This window comes from Mobula hypostoma, chromosome 4 (genome assembly GCF_963921235.1).
Source record: "Mobula hypostoma chromosome 4, sMobHyp1.1, whole genome shotgun sequence".
NCBI classification, from domain to species: domain Eukaryota; kingdom Metazoa; phylum Chordata; class Chondrichthyes; order Myliobatiformes; family Myliobatidae; genus Mobula; species Mobula hypostoma.
The window spans coordinates 157,840,160-157,861,077 of record NC_086100.1 but is presented as its reverse complement, the minus strand read 5'-3'; the positions used below and the strand labels follow the sequence as shown (position 1 = coordinate 157,861,077).

The 20,918-nt window shown below is 43.1% G+C and overlaps 1 protein-coding gene across 1 annotated transcript in view; it reads right to left on the bottom strand.

Moving 5' to 3' along the window:
• Positions 1-19,280, bottom strand: part of papss1 (3'-phosphoadenosine 5'-phosphosulfate synthase 1) — a 76,971-nt gene extending 57,691 nt beyond the window's left edge. The window contains exons 1-2 of the mRNA XM_063046810.1: positions 19,123-19,280; positions 3,068-3,182 (exon numbers count right to left, since the gene is read on the bottom strand). Coding sequence (XP_062902880.1) covers positions 3,068-3,182; positions 19,123-19,176 — 169 coding nt within the window. The 5' untranslated portion in view covers positions 19,177-19,280. The remainder of the gene's footprint in view (positions 1-3,067; positions 3,183-19,122) is intronic.
• Positions 19,281-20,918: the final 1,638 nt, after the last annotated feature.

Sequence of the window (20,918 nt, the reverse complement as noted above, 5' to 3'; positions counted from 1 at the left end):
TTTTACAGCAGAATGTCAGGGTAGCAGTCCATCATCTGAAGCTTAATAGAAGTTGGATGATCCAAAAGACAAGAGTAAATCAACAGAAGAATGGTTTTAAAAAGAAGAAAACTTATGTTTTGGAATGGCAAAGTCAGAGTTCAGACCTTAACCCAATTGAGATGCTGTGGCATGACCTGAAGAAGGTATCCCAGAAATACAGGTTTCCCCTGCCATCGGAAGGTAGAGCGTTCCTATGAAATGGTCCGTAAGCCGAAATGTCGTAAAGCGAAGAAGCAATTACTATTTATTTATATGGGAAAATTTGTGAGCGTTCGCAGACCCAAGAATAACCTACCAAATCATGCCAAATAACACATAAAACCTAAAATAACAGTAACATATAGTAAAAGCAGGAATGATATAAATACACAGCCTATATAAAATAGAAATATTTTTCCACAATCATTACTGCACTGTTATCCGTAGCAAAAATCTCGTGCAAGCGCTGTTGGCAAAAACACGGCGCAAGTGCTCTCCAGTAACCTTTAAGCTATGAAGCTGCCAAATCATACCAAATAACATGTAAAAATACACACAACACACATCAAAGTTGCTGGTGAACGCAGCAGGCCAGGCAGCATCTCTAGGAAGAGGTACAGTCCACATTTCAGGCCGAGTTCCTTCGTCAGGACTAACTGAAGGAAGAGTTAGTAAGAAATTTGAAAGTGGGAGGGGGAGGGGGAGATCCAAAATGATAGAAGACAGGAGGGGGAGGGATGGAGCCAACAGCTGAACAGGTGATTAGCAAAGGGGATATGAGAGGATCATAGGACAGGAGGCCCAGGGTAAAAATACACAGCCTATATAAAGTAGGAATAATGTATGTACAGTGGAACCAGAATTGGTTCAGCGATGGTGGTGTGTTAGGCTGAGTCGTCGCAGGTTGGGTGGTGCAGTGGCCCCCACCCTCCAGGCCACCGACTAATACCGAACCACAAAGCATGCAGGGGTGCAGCGGTAGCCGGGAGGCACACAGCACATCTTTAAGAAAAAAGAATATATAAACATGCTAATTAATTACATGTTGGGCGGCACCTAATTAATTAGCATGTTTATTTCGGCTTTTTTCTTAAAGATGTGCTGTGTGCCTCCCGGCTACCGCTGCATTCTCCGCGAATCGTGGGCTGGTGGGACACTGGGGTGTCATCTCGTCGTCTGTTTTCATTAGAGCAGGCAGCTCATCTTCTCCTATGACTGCCTGCCTCGATGTCGAAGGTCAAGGTTCGTCGTCTGCTGTGGCTGATGCGGAAGACTTGCTTGACTGCTGAGCCTCGCGCATTTTTCTATCATACAGTTCTTTGTAAGGACTCAAACCATCCTGCAAATATCCCCTAAACCTACATACCTTTTCAAAATTAAAGCCGTACTTTATCATTGCAGCGAAAATCTCACGCAGTTGCTTCACGTTCAGTTTCGGGACGACTTCACTTTCGGTCCGTTCGCTACTGTATTCAGTTTCAATTGTTATCCTTTCCTCTTCCAATTGCATCAGCTCTTCATCTATCAGTTCTTGGTCATGGGATGCCAAAACCTCTTCAACATCATGTTCGTCAGCTTCCACAAGCCAAACTCACCTAGTCCTTACTTTGTTCACCACGATCAAAATGCTTAATTATGTCTAGTTTTACACTAAGTGTAACACCCTTACGAGCTCTTTTAGGCTTTTCCAATACCTTAGAACTCATCTTGCAAACGGCTGCTCACAGGCACGTGTTTAAGCAATGCCGACGAGAATGCAGTTCCGAATCCGGGGGAAAGCGGCTGCTCGTGGCGCAAGCTGCCTTTTATCACGCGCTGATTTTCCCCACACGCTGCTTTTTTTTTGGAACAGTGAAAACACCTTCTTAAAGCGCAAACAGGGTACTAATGTAGGTCTTTCGTAACAGTGAGGTTTCATAAAGCGAATGTTTGAAAAGCGGGGTCACCTGTATTGCTAAACTGAAACAGTTTTGTATGGAGGAATAGTCTAAATTTCCTCCTCACTATTGTCCTAGTCTGATCAGCAGCTTCAGGAAAAGTTTGGTGGAGGTTATTGCTGCTAAAGGAAGTAAAACTTTTTCTAGCCTGGAATACGAATGATTAAACAATGTTCAAAAAGACATGAAAAGAACAATTGCTTGTGTGTTATTAGTTTGTCTGTTGTGTTTGTCCACCAAACTTTTCTTGCAACTGTATCTTTTACAGTAAGGAGCTGTCAAAAGCCTTCAATTATCCATTCAAAATCTGCTCATCATAGCAGGGAACATAGGAAATGGGGAATTCTTGGTTCTGTAGCTCAATAGATTTAAAGCGTATGATCACGTAGCAGGGAAAAAGGAAGACGCTTCAGGGATGGTACTTAATACTGACAGGCTCAAAATGATCTGAGTGACGAACTGTATTGCCACATCCCTGGATTACTAATATTGTAATAAAGCCACAATTCTACCATATCCCTTGCAGAGAAGAACACAGTACTAGCAACAAATCAAGAGTCAAATAATTCATTTTTTCCAGAATTCTTATCTATAAAATAAAAGGAGGCCATTCAGCTGATCAAGTCTATGTCAGTTCTCAGAGTTTTACTATCAGTCCCATTTCCACACTTATTTCACTATAACCAACATTAACACCAACTCCACCCTGATTCTCCTGCTATTCATTGTCTTGGAGTTCTAGAAGGGAAACCAGAGAAAACTACACAATCTAAGGAAGACAGTGTTAATTCCAAGCACATCACAACAGTGATCAGGATCAAACCCAGATCACTGGAGCTGTGAACTCACAGATGTGACAATATTCCAGTAGTACTGAAAATGGTACACAAGAAAAAAATAACGCAACATGAATTAACAGGACTGCGACTTCGACCCTTCCCTTCAGTTGAGATAAACAGTTAAGCAAGTTGAAGCTTAGTTAGGGTGTCAGTAGGAGAGTAGCAAGAAAAATTCACAGATTCTTCACTGCATTGAGTGCTATACCAGGAGGAGGTGGGCAACACAGGAGAGTTTAAGGGAACATTTAAAAACAGAACAAGGAACATTACCTGTAAGCCAGACAGTACACCCACGAAAGCCACCTCTGGTTCCTACAACTTGTCCACGCTTGTTCCTGCTAACATGGTGAGCTTGGAAGGTCACATTGGTTGCCCTCTGTTTACCCTGTAAGACATGTCAATGAGGAGTGAATGGCAAATACAGTGCAATTACAAGTTACTTCATGAGGAGAGAAAAAGAATAACACAACATTGCATTTATAGCTATGTGACCAATGAAGGTCCATAAATAAAATATCTATATAAGAATCTAGAGACAACTTCTCTAAAGAGTGCCTAGAATGCAGAACTTGCTACCTTATGGAACAGTCAAGGCAAAGAGCACAGATCATTAATGAGGAAGTTAAGGGAGAAAAAAATTGAATGTTATTTTGATATAATTAGATAGAGCAGGAAAAATCTGAATTAAAATTGGAGGTTCCAAGAGCTTAAATATGCTTCAAGACATTGTGGTCACAGTGGCCTGCTTGTATGATAAGTTCTGTCTATACAATTTTATTTCACCTGCATATGACATGATTCAGCCTCCAGATTCAATATTGCCTTTTGAATTCTAAATATTTTGCCCTCACAACTATGCTGCCACACACAGCTCCAACCTGATCAAAATCCAGATGACACGATGTTGATCCGCCTTATTTCTAGTGGTGACAAGACAGCCTACAGAGGAGAGGATACAGTGGTGCCATGATAACAACCTCTCCCTCAATGCCCAAAAAACAGAAGAGCTGATTGTGGATTACAGGAGGAACGGAGACAGGCTCACCCCAATCACTATCAATGGGTCTTGCAGTTGAGAGGGTGAGTTGTTTCAAGTTACTTAGTATACATATCATCAATGATCTCACCTGGACCGTACACACTGGCTTTGTGGCCAAAAAAAAACAATAGCGTCTCTTCCACCTCAGTTGACTGAAGAACTTTGGCAAGGGCACCCAAGTCCTCAAGATTTCTACAGGAGAATCATTGAGAGTATCCTGACTGGCCATATCACCGCCTGGTATGGGAACCACACCAACCTCGATTGCTGGGCACTGCAGTGAGTGGTACAGACAGCTCAGCGCATCCGTGGATGTGAACTTCCCTCCACTGAGGACATATATAGCAGAAGGCACAGAAAGGTGGCCTGGAAGATCATCAGGGACACCAGTCACCCCAGCCATAAACTGTTCAGCTGCTTCCATCTGGCAAACGGGCCCGCAGCATTAAAGCCAGGATCAACAGGCTCAGGTCAGCTTCCTTCTACAAGCCATTAGACTTTTAAATTCATGTCTGTACATTGCAACAGAGACATAACACAAAGATTTTTACTCCCTCGTTGAGGGATGGTTGTAAGATTTAAATAAATTCAATAAACTCAATTCAATATTGTCCTTCAAAGTTATCTCGAATAAGTTCTTCAGGGAGTTCTTGGTTTTAGGCAGTCCTTGGGTTTTATTTCCAAGAAATTATCTTGAAACAACAATTAATACCTTTTTCTAAGTTAAAGTTGAAAGTTTGCAATGACCACTACATCAGTGCAGCTATCAAGATGTCCGCATGGAAGTGGCAAAATTCACAAAATTCTGTCTCTGGACTGTTCAATCTGTTACTTAGAGCAACAAGCCAAAAAAATTACAATTTACATGGGGGGGGGGGGAAGGAAACTTCACTACATTAAAGTTGCCAAGGGAAACCAATGATAAAACAAGAGAACAATAGTGAGTGGGGAATAATCTCTAACTTCGATTGATCCCGCTGCAAAAGGATTAGCAACCTTCATGATGCAAATATGGTTTGAGACACGACTCCCTGTCGTTCCTATTTATATTGAAAGACTACATGAATGATAGTCACCCATTCAATAATTCTGCAATATATGCGTAACTTGCTGATGCAAGTTTGTGGGGTGGAGATGGAATAAATTCTACATTCACTATGAATAATCAAGATCTGTGGAATGTTGCCAATGCAACTGTGTAGCATAAGTTGAACTGATGAAAGCACTGTTAATCAGTGGGAGGAAGAATTTGAAAAGAATGTGCATAGGTCCTCTGCAGTGAAGACTCAGGCCAAAGAAATGACTACTATACAAAACAAACCTGCATCTTCAGTTTTGTAACTTCAGTAAACTAAAATTAAATTCACAAACTCTATTGAGATTCACATAGAAATAGTTCACCAAAGCATCACTCAGTTGGAGACTTATTACGCTCTTAGCTCCCAATGGAATCTTGTAAATACCCAAGATATTATTTTTAACATAGGGCTACCAAAAATCTGTGAATCCCTCGTGTCCTTTCCTGCTGTTGTTGCTGACAGCCCATTAATCAGGTGCCAGGCACCTGCAGAAATGTGAATAAACAACTTTGTGCTTAATTCCATAATATTTGAAGCTTTGGTGGGATCGTAAAAGCTGGCTGGTGTCCATGAGTGGTTTAGGGTCTCAAAATTGATCTTAGTGCTTACTTGCAACTAGTCAGCTTGCAAACTTTTTGCTGAATTTGGGTGCAGTTAGACACCTTCAGCAAGAGTGGTAAACTCATGGCAAACTAAAATGGACAAACATTCCTATTCCAATATGCCAAAGGAAACTGAACATTTCAGGTGGGTTGAAAATTGAAAATAAAACTGGAGAATTTATTTATACAATCCCAAGATTTTCTCCTCGATCCTTCCCATGTAATAAAGTTATGAATCATTTTACAAATAACAAAATGGCTCTGGTGTAGACAGGTCCATCCTCAGTAAGCACTTACAAAATTTTTGAAAGCTCAGACTATAATACATTTCCATCCCCAAACAAAATGCTTTGATCATCTTTTCCAGTAAAACTTCAGAGGAAAAAAAAACCTTATTAATGCTCTTTTAAAATGCAAACAAACTCAACTTGTTGCTTCACCCTGTCCTCCCAAACAGGCATCTTTGCTGAGTTAATCGTTGGTTAAACATTATACTACAAGACAGTTCATGGTAGTCCCACAACAACGAACAAGAAGAAGATGCCACAAGCAAAACAGATGACTATATCAATAGTCACATGTGATTTCTAGATTATATAAAAAAGTTGAATCTGGGAAAACAATATCAACTAAAAGGAAGCTGAAGACACATGTGTAATTCACCTCAAGTGCCTGATAATATGTGTTCTGCCCAAATTCACAGTTAAATATATTTTAAAGAATAGCTTGTGCAAAAAAAGCTGCAAAAAAAGGAATTCCTCACCTATGCAGAGACAAGGATGTGTGAAACAAAGGCAAATATGTATTAGTAGTGGTCAATAGTGATTAATCTTTTAACGTCTGTAATTTCATGTGACATTTCATGCCACATTACTTATAATGCTTACATTTTTTATTATTTTCATGGTATGCTTGTTTTAATACATTTTGAAAGAATTCTGGGTTGCGCTGCTCTGTGAGTCTTTACTGGTTTTCACTTCACAGGGATAGTTTTAAGGCAGGTGCATGAGAAAGCTACTTACATGGCAATTTTCAAGCTGCAAGCTTTGGTCTGAGAGCCATGGAAGTGTTCATTCTCTCCCTTTAATATTGCAACAGATTGCAATAAAACAAATGGAAAAGTTTAAAAACTCAGAAGTTGAAAGTAAATTTATTGAAGTACATACGTCACCATATGCAACACTGAGATTTGTTTTCTTGCAGGCATACTCAGCAAACCCAAGAACCACAATAGAGTCCATGAAAGACTGTACCAAACAGGGCAAACAACCAATGTGCAAAAGACAACTGTGCAACCACAAAAGAAAAAATAAATAATAATAAATAAATAATCGATATTGTTCTACAAGTCTGTGGTGGCCAGTGCTATCATGTTTGCTGTTGTGTGCTGGGGCAGCAGGCTGAGGGTAGCAAACATCAACAGAATCAACAAACTCATTTGTAAGGCCAGTGATGTTGTGGGGATGGAACTGGACTCTCTCACGGTGGTGTCTGAAAAGAGGATGCTGTCTAAGTTGCATGCCATCTTGGACAATGTCTCCCATCCACTACATAATGTACTGGGTAGGCACAGGAGTACATTCAGCCAGAGAATCATTCCTCCGAGATGCAGCATAGAGCGTCATAGGAAGTCATTCCTGCCTGTGGCCATCAAACTTTACAACTCCTCCCTTGGAGTGTTAGACACCTTGAGCTGATAGGCTGGTCCTGGACTTAGTTCATAATTTACTGGCATAATTTATGTGTTACTATGTAACTACTTATTACTATTTTCTATTACTATTTATTATTTCTATGACTATTACTATTTACTAATAGTAATATTACTATCACTATTTCTATTACTATTTATTATTTATGGTTCAACTGTAACAAAAACCAATTTCTCCCGGGATCAATAAAGTATGACTATGACTATAAAGAACATGAGATGAGTCCTTGAAAGTGAGAGTCCATAGGTTGTGGGAACAGTTCAGTGATGAGCGAATGAAGTTATCTCCACTGGAATATACTATTCCTAGAAAATGGAAATGTCTACAGTCATACAGCACAGAAACAGGCCCTTGGTCCCAAATAGCCCTACTGACCAAGACACCCTTTTAAGCTCGTCACATTTGTCTAATACATTACAATCAATCACAATCTAAATACCTTTCCTACCCACTTTCTCAAGTGCCTTTTAAGTTAAATCCCATGTTTAAATAGAAATTGAAATTAATTTAAAAATTTAGATCCCACAAGAACATTTGTTTTATTAAAATTTGTCAGAAATTCTTAAACTGAGTTATTAAGAATGATTAATTTTCATACAAAAATGATTTCTGTCCACTACTAGCAATAAAAAAACCAATACTGAAAGCAAGCTTGGGTGAATGAAGAAATAACAAGGGTATGCAGACCATGTTCAAACCCTACTGGATATACATTATTATTGAGAAGTGTATATTGCAAATTGTGTGTAAATTTGCTGTAGTAATTATACCTTCCTACTAATACTGGTTCTCCTGGCAACAAAGCAGATTAGAATTAAAACAAAACAAATTTACAGAGAATTTTCCATTTTATGCAAGGCATACCACACACCTTTAGTGCATTTTCATTTGGGCTGGGCAGTTTAGTTTACCTCTTCAATGGCCCTAAAATACTTCCCTCTCCTCTAAATAGACTGATTATGTACAATGGATTACTTGGTCCCAATGACCTTGTTTCTCTTGTTCTTGTTTCTCTGCTTTAAACATTAGGTTTCAGAAGGGTTATCGACCTCAAAAGTTCCAACTCCTCCACAGACGCCACCTGCCTTGCAAGTATCTCCAGTCTGTTCTGAATTAGAAATGGAGCAAATTATGAGCCTCAATATCATAGCAAATGTTTCTGAACTGCCCTGCATTCAATATTGTCAGGCTCACTTTTATACCCATCTTAAAATACCAACTCTCATGGCTCTCATTTGCTCTATTTCTCTTACATCATCTCTTTTACCTAAATTCTTGGTTCTTTCTTACTCATTTCCATCTTCTTCTGTTATGATGTTATTCCTTCCTGCCTCTGAATCTCTGCAGCTTTCTCTCTTTTATGCTGTTACGAGAATACACATAAAATTAAGATGTTTGCTGGCCTGGGCTAGCATCAGTGGCATCAGCAGTTGGTCTGCCACCTGCCCTCAGGGGAAGGAGAGATAAGGAACAATGGAGCAGCGTCTGGAGATGTGTAATGAAGGGACGTGGGAGAGAGAGAGCTGTCTGGAGCGGCTCCCCCCTTTGAACCCTGAACTGTTTGAAGTGATGGACAGGCGATACCCCAGCAGGGGGATAAAAAGGGACAGGTTCGCTAAGACAGGGACACACGCCACCCGAGGTAACGAGACCCTGGAAGCGGTGCGCCTCTCACGAGTGGGTGAGAAGTATCAGACAACGACAAGGGTGGAAAGGTACGATCAGCGGGAACCCGGTGTGTGTCCGCCCTTGCCTGGGTGCCGGGTTCACTGCAGAGGATCGACCGCATCTGGAGGAGGGGTCACAGTCGGTGACCTCAGGTGACATCACCAAGGACCCGCCCAAAAGCTGTTTGTGAGCCATCTCGCTGGTCTGTGAGCCATCTCGCTGGTCTGTGAGTGAAGCAGTGTTCTGAATGATCAGTTGTTCCTGTTCTCTCTGTCTCTTCCCCCACGTTGTCCATCGCCATGGCAACGATTACTGCGAACTGAACTTTGAGTCATTTTGAAATTTGGTCATTTACCCCTAGACAACGATAGAGCTTGATTGATGCTGTTATCTTAATTCTGTGCACATGTGTGGTTACCATTGTTGAACTGTTGCATTTATTATCCTTTCGATTACTGTGTTGCTTGTTTCTTTAATAAAACTTTCTTAGTTCTAGTACTCCAGACTCCAACTGAGTGATCCATTTCTGCTGGTTTGGCAACCCAGTTACGGGGTACGTAACAGTGCCCATCAGCATTTCATTCTTTTTCTATTCTGCTTTGCCTTTGTTCTACCCCTCTGATCACGATTTCTCTTTCAGACAATGACTTAGATACAAGATAACTGCGCCTCCTTTTCCTGTATCAAATAACCAGCTTTTTTTGTGTGTCAGGACTGACCAGTTCTAATGCGAGATCATTCACATGCAAGTATTAAATCATTTTCTTTATCTTTGCCCATTTAATGTGTACTTTCAACACCTGCATGTTTCTCAAGTTCTGCTTCTATTGTTCCAACACTTGCTGTTTCCACTTTCTCTAGGTCCCAGCTACCTTACACTGTGTGTACTCCCCTGTACTCTACTGCATAGAATCATACAGTTATAAAGCTTCAGCCCAACTGGAGAAAGCTGACCACAGCATCCTCCCTGCTAGTCCCAGTTACCTCTGTTTGGACTGTAACCCTGCAAGCCCTTCCCCTCCATGTACCTATCCAAATGCCTTTAAAGTATCCACGACGACTTCCTATAGCAACTGATTCCAGCTACTCAATACCCTCATTAAAGGTTTCTTTTAAATTGCTCCCCTGTAATATCTGCTTTGGACTCCCCTATGACTGCCCACTTTACCCATACCCCTCATGATCTCAGAAAATTCTCTAAGATAGCGATTAGCGAAACACTTTACAATATCAGTGACACAGGTTCAATTCCCGCCACTGCCTGTAAGGAGTTTGTACGTTTTCCCCGCAACTGCGTCGGTTTCCACTGGGTTCTCCAATTTCCTCCCACAGTCCAAAGATGTACCGGTTGGCAGGTTAATTGGTCATTGTAAATTATCTCGTGATTAGGCTAGGGTTAAATCTGGGACTACTGGGTGACATGGCACAAAGGGCCGGAAGTGCCTATTCTGCGCTGTATCTCAATAAATACCAGAGACAAGTTGCAGTGGTAACATCTCTGGCACCGAGACAGGACCCTCAGCTCAGAAGGGAAGGAGAGAAAAGAGGAGAGCAGTAGTGACAGGGGATTCGATAGTTGGGGGACAGATAAGAGGTTCTGTGGAAGAGATCGAGAATCCCGGATGGTCTGTTGCCTCCCTGATGCCAAGGTCCACGACATCTCGGATCGAGTTCTCGGTATTCTCAAGAGGGAGGATGTCGTGGTCCATGTAGGGACCAATGACATGGGTAGGAAGAGTGAGGAGGTCCTGAAAGGCGAGTTTAGGGAGTTAGGCGCCAAGTTAAAGGACAGGACCTCCAGGATAGCAATCTCAGGATTGCTATCAGTGCCACGTGCAGGCGGGTTTAGAAATAGCAAGATAGCGCAGATCAACACGTGGCTGAAGACATGGTGCAGGAGGGAGGGCTTCAGATTTATAGATAATTGGGCAGTTTTCTAGGAAAGGTGGGAACTGTTCCAGCGGGACGGTCTACATCTGAACTGGAGGGGGACAAATATTCTTGCAGGTAGGTTTGCTAGAGAGGATCCAGTGGATTTAAACTAGATACGAGGGGGGAGAGGAACCAAAGTGTAGGAACAAATGTAGGGGAGAAGGAAGAAAAAGGAGATAGTAAAGTTGTTTGCACCGTTAGTGATAAACAGAGAGTAAGAGGTGGAAAATTTCTTAAATGCATTTATTTTAATGCTAGGAGCATTATAAGAAAGGTGGATGAGCTTAAAGCATGGATTGATACCTGGAAGTATGATGTGGCAGCTATTAGTGAAACATGGTTACAGGAGGAGGTGTGATTAGCAACTAAATATTCCTGGATTTCATTGCTTCAGGTGTGATACAGTCAGGGGGACAAGAAGGAGAGGTGTTGCATTGCTTGTCAGAGAAAATATTACAGCAGTGCTCTGGCAAGATAGATTAGAGGGCTCAGCTAGGGAGGCTATTTGGGTGGAATTGAGGAACAGGAAAGGTGTAGTAACACTTCTAGGGGTCTATTATAGACCACCAAATGGCGAGCGAGAATTGGAGGAGCAAATTCGTAAGGAGATAGCAGATATTTGTAGTAAGCACAAGGTTGTGATTGTGGGAGATTTTAATTTTCCACACATAGACTGGGAAACCCATACTGTAAAAGGGCTAACAACAGGAATTCTGCAGATGCTGGAAATTCAAGCAACACACATCAAAGTTGCTGGTGAACGCAGCAGGCCAGGCAGCATCTGTAGGAAGAGGTGCAGTTAGCGTCGGACGAAGGGTCTCGGCCTGAAACGTCGACTGCACCTCTTCCTACAGATGCTGCCTGGCCTGCTGCGTTCACCAGCAACTTTGATGTGTGTTGCTGTAAAAGGCTAAATGGTTTGGAGTTTGTACAATGTGTGCAGGATAGTTTTTTGCAGCAATACATAGAGGTACCAACCAGAGAAGGGGCAGTGTTGGACCTCCTCTTAGGGAATGAGATAGGTCAGGTGACGGAGGTTTGTGTTGGGGAGCACTTCGGGTCCAGTGATCACAATGCCATTAGTTTCAATATAATTATGGAGAAGGATAGGTCTGGACCCAGGGTTGAGATTTTTGATTGGAGAAAGGCTAACTTTGAGAAGATACGAAAGGATTTGGAAGGAGTGGATAGGGAAAATTTGTTTTATGGGAAGGATGCAATAGAGAAATGGAGGTCATTTAAAGGTGAAATTTTGAGGGTACAGAATCTTTATGTTCCTGTTAGGATGAAAGGAGAGGTTAAAAGTTTGAGACAGCCATGGTTTTCAAGGGATATTGGAAACTTGGTTCAGAAAAATAGAGATATCTACAATAAATATAGGCAGCATGGAGTAAATGAGGTGCTTGAGGAATATAAAGAATGTAAAAAGTATCTTAAGAAAGAAATTAGAAAAGCTAAAAGAAGATATGAGGTTGCTTTAGCAAGTAAGGTGAAAATAAATCCAAAGGGTTTCTACAGTTATATTAATAGCAAAAGGATAGTGAGGGATAAAATTGGTCCCTTAGGGAAACAGAGTGGACAGCTGTGTGTGAAGCCAAAAGAGATGGGGGAGATTCTGAACAATTTCTTTTCTTAGGAGAAGGATATTGAATTGTGTAAGGTAAGGGAAACAGGTAATGAAGTTATGGAAACTATGATGATTAAAGAAGATTACTGGCACTTTTATATATAAAAGTGGATAGGTCTCCAGGTCCTTACAGGATATTCCCTAGGACCTTGAGGGAAATTAGTGTGGAAATAGCAGGGGCTCTGACAGTAATATTTCAAATGTCATTAGAAACGGGGATGGTGCCGGAGGATTAGCGTATTGCTCAGGTTGTTCCATTGTTTAAAAAGGGTTCTAAGAGTAAAACTAGCAATTATCGGCCTGTGAGTTTGACGTCAGTGGTGGATAAATTGATGGAAAGTATTCTTAGAGATGGTATATATAATTATCTGGATAGACAGGTTCTGATTACGAACAGTCAACATGGATTTGTGCGTGGAAGGTCATGTTTGACAAATTTTATTGAATTTTTTGAAGAGGTTACTAGGAATGTTGATGAAGGTAAAGCAAGTGGACGTTGTCTATATGGACTTCAGTAAGGCTTTTGACAAGGTTCCACACGGAAGGTTAGTTAAGAAGGTTTAATCGTTAGGTATTAATATTGAAGTAGTAAAATGAATTCAGCAGTGGCTGGATGGGAGACGCCAGAGAGTAGTGGTGGATAACTGTTTGTCAGATTGGAGTCCGGTGACTAGTGGTGTGCCTCAGGGATCCGTACTGGGTCCAATTTTGTTTGTCATATACATTAATGATCTGGATGATGAGGTGGTAAGTTGGATTAGTACGTATGCAGATGAAACTAAGATAGGTGGAGTTATGGATAATGAAGTAGGTTTTCAAAGCTTGCAGAAAGATTTAGGCCAGTTAGAAGAGTGAGCTGAAAGATGGCAGATGGGAGTTTAATGCTGATAAATATGAGGTGCTACATTTTGGTAGGACTAATCAAAATAGGACATACATGGTAAATAGTATGGCATTGAAGAATGCTTTAGAACAGAGGGATTTAGGAATAATGGTGCACAGTTCCCTGAAGGTGGAATCTCACGTGGATAGGGTGCTGAAGAAAGCTTTGACGAAGGGGCTCTGACAGTAATATTTCAAATGTCACTAGAAACGGGGATGGTGCCAGAGGATTGGCGTATTGCTCAGGTTGTTCCATTGTTTAAAAAGGGTTCTAAGAGTAAACCTAGCAATTATCAGCCTGTGAGTTTGACGTAAGTGGTGGATAAATTGATAAATCAGAGCACTGAGTATAGGAGTTGGGATGTACCCTTAAGATTAACTTCCAGGTTGAGTCAATGGTGAAGGCGGCAAATACAATGTTGGCATTCATTTCTAGAGGAATAGAGTATAGGAGCAGGGATGTGATGCTGAGGCTCTATAAGGCACTGGTGAGACCTCACTTGGAGAACTGTGGGCAGTTTTGGTCTCCTTATTTAAGAAATGATGTGCTGACGTTGGAGAGGGTACAGAGAAGATTCACTAGAATGATTCCGGGAATGAGAGGGTTAACATATGAGGAACATTTGTCCACTCTTGGACTGTATTCCTTGGAGTTTAGAAGAATGAGGGGAGACCTCAGAAACATTTCAAATGTTGAAAGGCATGGACAGAGTGGATGTGGCAAAGTTGTTTCCCATGATGGGGGAGTCTAGTACGAGAGGGCATAACTTAAGGATTGAAGGGCGCCCATTCAGAACAGAGATGTGAAGAAATTTTTTTAGCGAGAGGGTGATGAATCTATGGAATTTTTTGCCACGGGTGGCAGTGGAGGCCAAGTCATTGGCCAAGGCAAAGATTGATAGGTATCTGAGTAGCCAGGGCATCAAAGGTTATGGTGAGAAGGCGGGGGAGTGGGACTAAATGGAAGAGTGGATCAGCTCATGATAAAATAGCGCAGCAGACTCGATGGGCCAAATGGCCGACTTCTGCTCCTTTGTCTTATGTCTTATGGTAATATTGAAATTGTACAAGGCATTGGTAAGGCCAAATTTGGAGTATTGTGTACAGTTCTGGTCACTGAATTATAGGAAGGATGTCAACAAAACAGAGAGAGTGCAGAGGAGATTTACTAGAATGTTACCTGGGTTTCATCACCTAAGTTACAGAGAAAAGTTGAACAAGTTGGGTCTTTATTCTTTGGAGCGTAGAAGGTTGAGGGGGGATTTGATAGAGGTATTTAAAATTATGAGGGGGATAGATAGAGTTGACGTGGATAGGCTTTTTCCATTGAGAGTAGGGGAGATTCAAACAAGAGGATGTAAGTTGAGAGTTAAAGGGCAAAAGTTTAGGGGTAACATGAGGGGGAACTTCTTTACTCAGAGAGTGGTAGCTGTGTGGAATGAGCTTCCAGTAGAAGTGGTTGAGGCAGGTTCAATGTTGTTATTTAAAGTAAAATTCGATAACCATATGGGCAGGAAAGGAATGGAGAGTTATGGACTGAGTGCAGGTAGATGGGACTAGGTGAGAGTAAGCGCTCGGCACGGACTAGAAGGGCTGAGATGGCCTGTTTCCGTGCTGTAATTGTTATATGGTTATAAATAAGGCCACTCTTGTATTTCTAGGGTCTAAGGAATAATGATCCAAGTGGCCAACCTCTCCCTATAGCTCAAGCTCCCTAGCCCAGGCAGCATCTGCACTCACTCCACAACAGTTGTCAGTGCCATGCCATTCACTAGGGTAATGGTCCAAAGTGCATCACCTGAAACTTATCCAAGCTGAAATCCATTTGCCATTCCTCAGCCTATCTCCCGAACTGATCAAGATCTCTTTGCAATTCACTGTAACCTCCTTCATCTCCCTAATTTAATTTCATCAGCAAACTTGTTAACTTGTGCCATGATATTCACATCCAAATCATTTACATAAATAGTGAAAACAGAGTCCCCAACGCCATCCCATGGAGAACTGCACTACTCACAGGCCTCCAGAAGGACGAATACCTTTCAGCCTTCACCCTATGCCTCAGACCATCGAGTGAATTCAGAATCCACCTCTCTAGCTCCCCTGAATCCCATACAACCTAACCTTACTGATCAGTCTGCTACACAGGACCTTGTAAAGGGCCCCACTAAAGTCCTGTAGTTACTTCTTCAAAAAGCTCTGAAAGACTTGACTGACATGACTTTCCACACACAAAACCATGATGACTACTCCTGATCAGGCCTTGACTATCTAAATGATGGTAGATCTTATCCCTCTAAATTCCTTTCATCAGCTTCCCTACAAATGAAGTCAGGCTCACTGGCCTGCCCTTGTTATCTTCTTGAACAAGGGAACAACATTGGCCGCCCTCCAGTGTTCTGTAACTTTACCAGTGGTTGACAACAAAGCAAGTATCTCTACAAATGCATCTACAATTTTTCCCTGGCCTCCTGTAAGGTTCAGGCATACACATGGTCAGGCCCCGGGATACATCCACCTTAATGCACTTAAAAGGTGCAGATACCTCCTTCCTTGTAACCTGCTCTGCTGTCCTTGTAATTTGCATTGCTCTACTCTCTCTACACCCATGACTGTGTGGCTAGGGACAGCTCAAATGACATTTATATGTTTGCTGATAATTCATCCATTGTTGGCAGAATTTCAGACGGTGGTGAAAGGGTATACAGGAGCGAGGTATATCAGTTATTCGACTGTTGTCACAGCAACAACCTTGCACTCAACGTCAGCAAGACCAAAGAGCTGATTGTGGACTTCAAGGGCAAGATGCGGGAACACAAACCAATCCTCGTAGAGGGATCAGAAGTGGAAAGAGTGAACAATTTCAAGTTCCTGAGTGTCAATATCTTGGAGGACCTAACCTGGACACAACATATTGAGGCAACTATAAAGGAAGCAAGACAGTGGTTATATTTCCATTAGGTGTATGAAGAGATTTGGTTTGTCAACTAAAACACTCAAAAGCTTCCACAAATGTACTGTGAAGAGCTAAATCAGGTACGAGGGGTGGGGAGAGGCGACAGCACACGATTGAACTAAGTTGCTGAAACTTGCAAGATTAGTCTACTCCATCATGGATTACAGGCTCCGTTTCATCCAAGACATCCCCAAGGAACGATGCCTTAGGAAAGGTGGCGTTGGAGGGAGGAGAAAATGGTGGCGCTGGAGGGAAGAGAAGATGGCGGCACGATGCAGCTTGTAGTGGCCACTCTGGTGAATGATATCTGTTATCTGTCAAGTAGGGTGCCGTGCAGAATCCTAATTTGATGATGGAGACAGATGTGAGAGCACGGAGGAACATCTAGTGAAACTTCTGAAATGCCTGTTTCGCTGCCGCTGCTACTGTGTGATCCAGAATCTCCGGAGGGGAAGGCCCCGAGTCCTCAGCTTTGCTTGTTGCTCGGCAGCCGGGGGGGGGGGGTCAAAGCACTCGGCAGAGATAGTGCTCAGTGCTCGGTGTCAGAGGGCTGGTCGGAGGCTTGAAGTTTTTGGACAGACTCGGAGTCAGCTGCTTTCAATGCATCAGAAAGTTTGCAACGCTTGGAGGTTCATGGCAGGGACAGTTTCTCCCTTCTACCGTCTGCGTGAGATGATGGGACTATCGGGACTTGAGACTTTTTTTTTGACCGTGCCCATGGTCTGCTCTTTATCAAATTACGGTATTGCTTTGCACTGTTGTAACTATATAATTATGTGGTTTTGTCAGTTTTAGCCTTGGTTTGTCTTGTGTTTCTGTGATATCTTTCTGGAGGAACATTGTATCATTTTTTAATGCATGCATTTCGAAATGACAATAAACGAGGATTAAGTGTCCTCATAACATAATCTAATCTAATTATTAAGGACCCCGACCACCCAGGACATGCCCTCTTCTCATTGTTACCGGTGGGAAGGAGGTACTGAAGCCTAAAGGATCACTCAAGTAATTCAGGAACAGCTTCACCCACCCTACCATCCGATTCCTAAAAGGACATTGAACCCATGAATACTGCTTCACTACAACACACATCAAAGTTGCTGGTGGACGCAGCAGGCCAGGCAGCATCTCCAGGAAGAGGTACAGTCGACGTTTCAGGCCAAGACCCTTCGTCAGGACTAACTGAAGAAAGAGCTAGTAAGAGATTTGAAAGTGGGAAGGGGAGGGGGAGATCCAAAATGATAGAAGACAGGAGGGGGAGGGATGGAGCCAAGAACTGGACAGGTGATTGGCAAAGGGGATACGAGAGGATCATGGGACAGGAGGTCCGGGGAGAAAGACAAGGGGGGGGGAGAACCAGACGATGGGCAAGGGGTATAGTCAGAGGGACAGAGGGAGAAAAAGGAGAGTGAGAGAAAGAATGTGTGTATATAAATAAATAACAGATGGGGTACGAGGGGGAGGTGGGGCATTAGCGGAAGTTAGAGAAGTCGATGTTCATGCCATCAGGTTGGAGGCTACCCAGACGGAATATAAGGTGTTGTTCCTCCAACCTGAGTGTGGCTTCATCTTTACAGTAGAGGAGGCCGTGGATAGACATGTCAGAATGGGAATGGGATGTGGAATTAAAACGTGTGGCCACTGGGAGATCCTGCTTTCTCTGGCGGACAGAGCGTAGATGTTCAGCAAAACGGTCTCCCAGTCTGTGTCGGATCTCACCAATATATAGAAGGCCACATCGGGAGCACCGGACGCAGTATATCACTACCTCACTACTTTTATTTTGCACTACTTTTTTTAACTTCGCTATTTCACTGACATATATATACTTAAAATAATTCAATTTTTTCCTCTATATTTATCATGTATTCATTGTACTGCTGCCATAAAGTTAATAAATTTTACAACATATGCCAGTGATATGGAAACTTTCTTATTACCCCCAGCTCTTTGGTATCCATGATATTCTCCTTAGTAAACACCAGGGAGAAATATACATTTAAAATATCAGGCATCTCCTGGAGCTCCATACATAGGAAGCCCTAATGGTCTTTAAGAGGACTTATCCTCTCCCTAGTCACCCTTTTACTGTTAAAATAACCGAAAAACCTCTTCAGGTTTATTAAACTGTGTTTGCATTAATGACTAACACACATAAAACCGTGCTGGGGACAGCCTGCAAGCGTCACCATACCTTCGGGCTCCAACAGAGCCAGGATGATCTTTAACCTGACTGCCAAATCCATCTCATACTTTCTTTTTGCCCATCCGATTTCCTTCTCAAACCTGCTCTTACAGGAGTCGAGTGATTCATTTGTAGGCAACTGTCTAAAATATTTCCCTCCTTTGAAGGTAAAGAAAAAATTCTATACTGAGAAAACCTAGGTCTTCACACACACCAACCCCCGTCTTTTTCTGTACTTGTTCTCTCAGCTTTTCAATTCTGAAAAAAAGATCTTTAATTGACTGGATTGTTAATTAAACTCCCTCCAGCAGATGATGCATCATTTCTGAGTATTCCACGCATCAATTTGCCAATTGCCAACAGCTGCTGCGTTCAGCATTTCACAGTGCAAACATGTTTAGTTTGGGTGTCATAATTTTCCTGCTGTTTAATTCATATTTTACGATTTCTGATTGTGTCTTCCTTCCCCCTTCGCTCTCTCTCACTTCCAATCCCTCCTCCCCTACCCTCGCCCCGCCACTCTCCCCTCTTCTTCCTTTACCCCACCCACCCACTCGCTCCCTCCTCTCCTTCTCCTTCTCCTTCTCCTTACTAACAGCACCATCCGACTCACATCCGCCTTCCAATCTGCCCGGTCACTCACCCAGTTCGGATCGTTGTTGAGCTTCGCTTTCTTCACCTGCTTCCCCTCCTCCATGGCGAGAACCCGAACCGGGAGACGGAGACACACGGCAACCTCACAGCTCCGCTGCTTTCGCCGGCCGAGCAGCGCTGGGGCACGCGACACGCGTCAGGGGCGGAGCGCGGCCGAGATCTCGCGATTGTAGAGCCGGCATCACCTCAGCGAACGCTGGCCTGTGGTCTCGGAGCGGGCTCGGTCAGTCAGTGCAGTCGTCCTGCCCCGGTGTATGAGTAGAGTGTGGAGTGCGGAGAAAATAAAAACAATGGCATTATTACCTAATTAGTACAGATGGGTAGTTTGATGGCTGACACTGGACGCAATGAACCAATGCATCTGTTCAATAATTTCTCTCTCCCTCTGTCGTTGAACATCTCAAATCGCATCGTCAGAGAGGCAAGACTTCAACTCACTTCATTTGATAATGAGAAAAGGCTGAGTGATACACTTCCTCATTACTGCGGTGCAATAGCGGTCTAGGCTTTTGTAAATAACGAATATAAAATCTGATTCCTGAGCAACGGAACCAGAGTTGATATCACAGTTTATGTAAATATTTGTGATTTTGTCCTCCGCTACTTTCTGGAGAATAGACCTCACCAGTTCCCCACCACCACCACCACCATCACCCTCCTCCGGTTGACGGAACTATTACTCACACTTAATAACTTATGTTTTGGCTCTTCCAACTTTCTTCAGACCAAGGGTGTAGCTATGGGTACTCATGGCTCCCAGCTATGCCTGCCTCTTCATTGGTTATGTGGAACAATCTATGCTCCAAACCTGTACCGGTACTGCTTGCCGACTTTTCCTTCGCTACACTGACGACTACATTGGTGCTGCTTTCTGCACCCATGCTGAGCTCGTCAATTTCATCGACTGCTTCTAACTTCCACCAGGCCCTCAAATTCACTTGGTCCATCTCGGACACTTCTCTCCCCTTTCTCGATCTCTCAGTCTCCATCTCTGGAGGCAGACCGTCCACTGACATCTTCAATAAGCCTACTGACTCTCATAACTACCTCGACTATACCTCTTCCCACCCGGCCCCAAGCAAAAATGCTATTCCCTATTCCCAGTTCCTCTGTCTCCACCGCATCTGTTCCCAGGATGAGGCTTTCCATTCCAGGACATCTCAAATGTCCTCTTTCTTTAAGGATCGTGGTTTCCCTTCTGCCGTCATCAACGATGCCCTCACCCGCATCGCCACCATTTCCCACACTTCGGCCCTCACCCCACCCTCCCGTCACCACAACAGGGACAGAGTTCCCCTTGTCCTCTACCACCCCCACCAGCCTCTGGATCCAGCACGTTATCCTCCACAACTTCCGCCACCTTCAATAGGACCCCACCACTAAGCGCATCTTTCCCTTTCTACCCCTCTCCGCTTTCTGCAGGGATCGTTCCCTCCGCGACTCCCTGGTCCACATGTCCCTCCCCACAGATCTCCCACGCAGCACTTAACCCTGCAAGCGTAAGTGCTACACCTGTCTCTACACCTCCTCTATCACCACTATTCAGGGTCCCAAACAGTCCTTCCAAGTGAGGCAACACTTCACTTGTGAGACCGGATGCAGATTGGGGGACCACTTCGTCGTGCACCTCCGCTCTGTCCATGACAACAGAGAGGATCTTCCGGTTGCCACCCACTTCAACTCTGCTTCACATTCCCATTTGGATATGTCCATACATGGCCTCCTCTACTGCCATGATGAGGCCAAATTCAGGCTGGAGGAGCAACACCTCATATACCGTCTGGG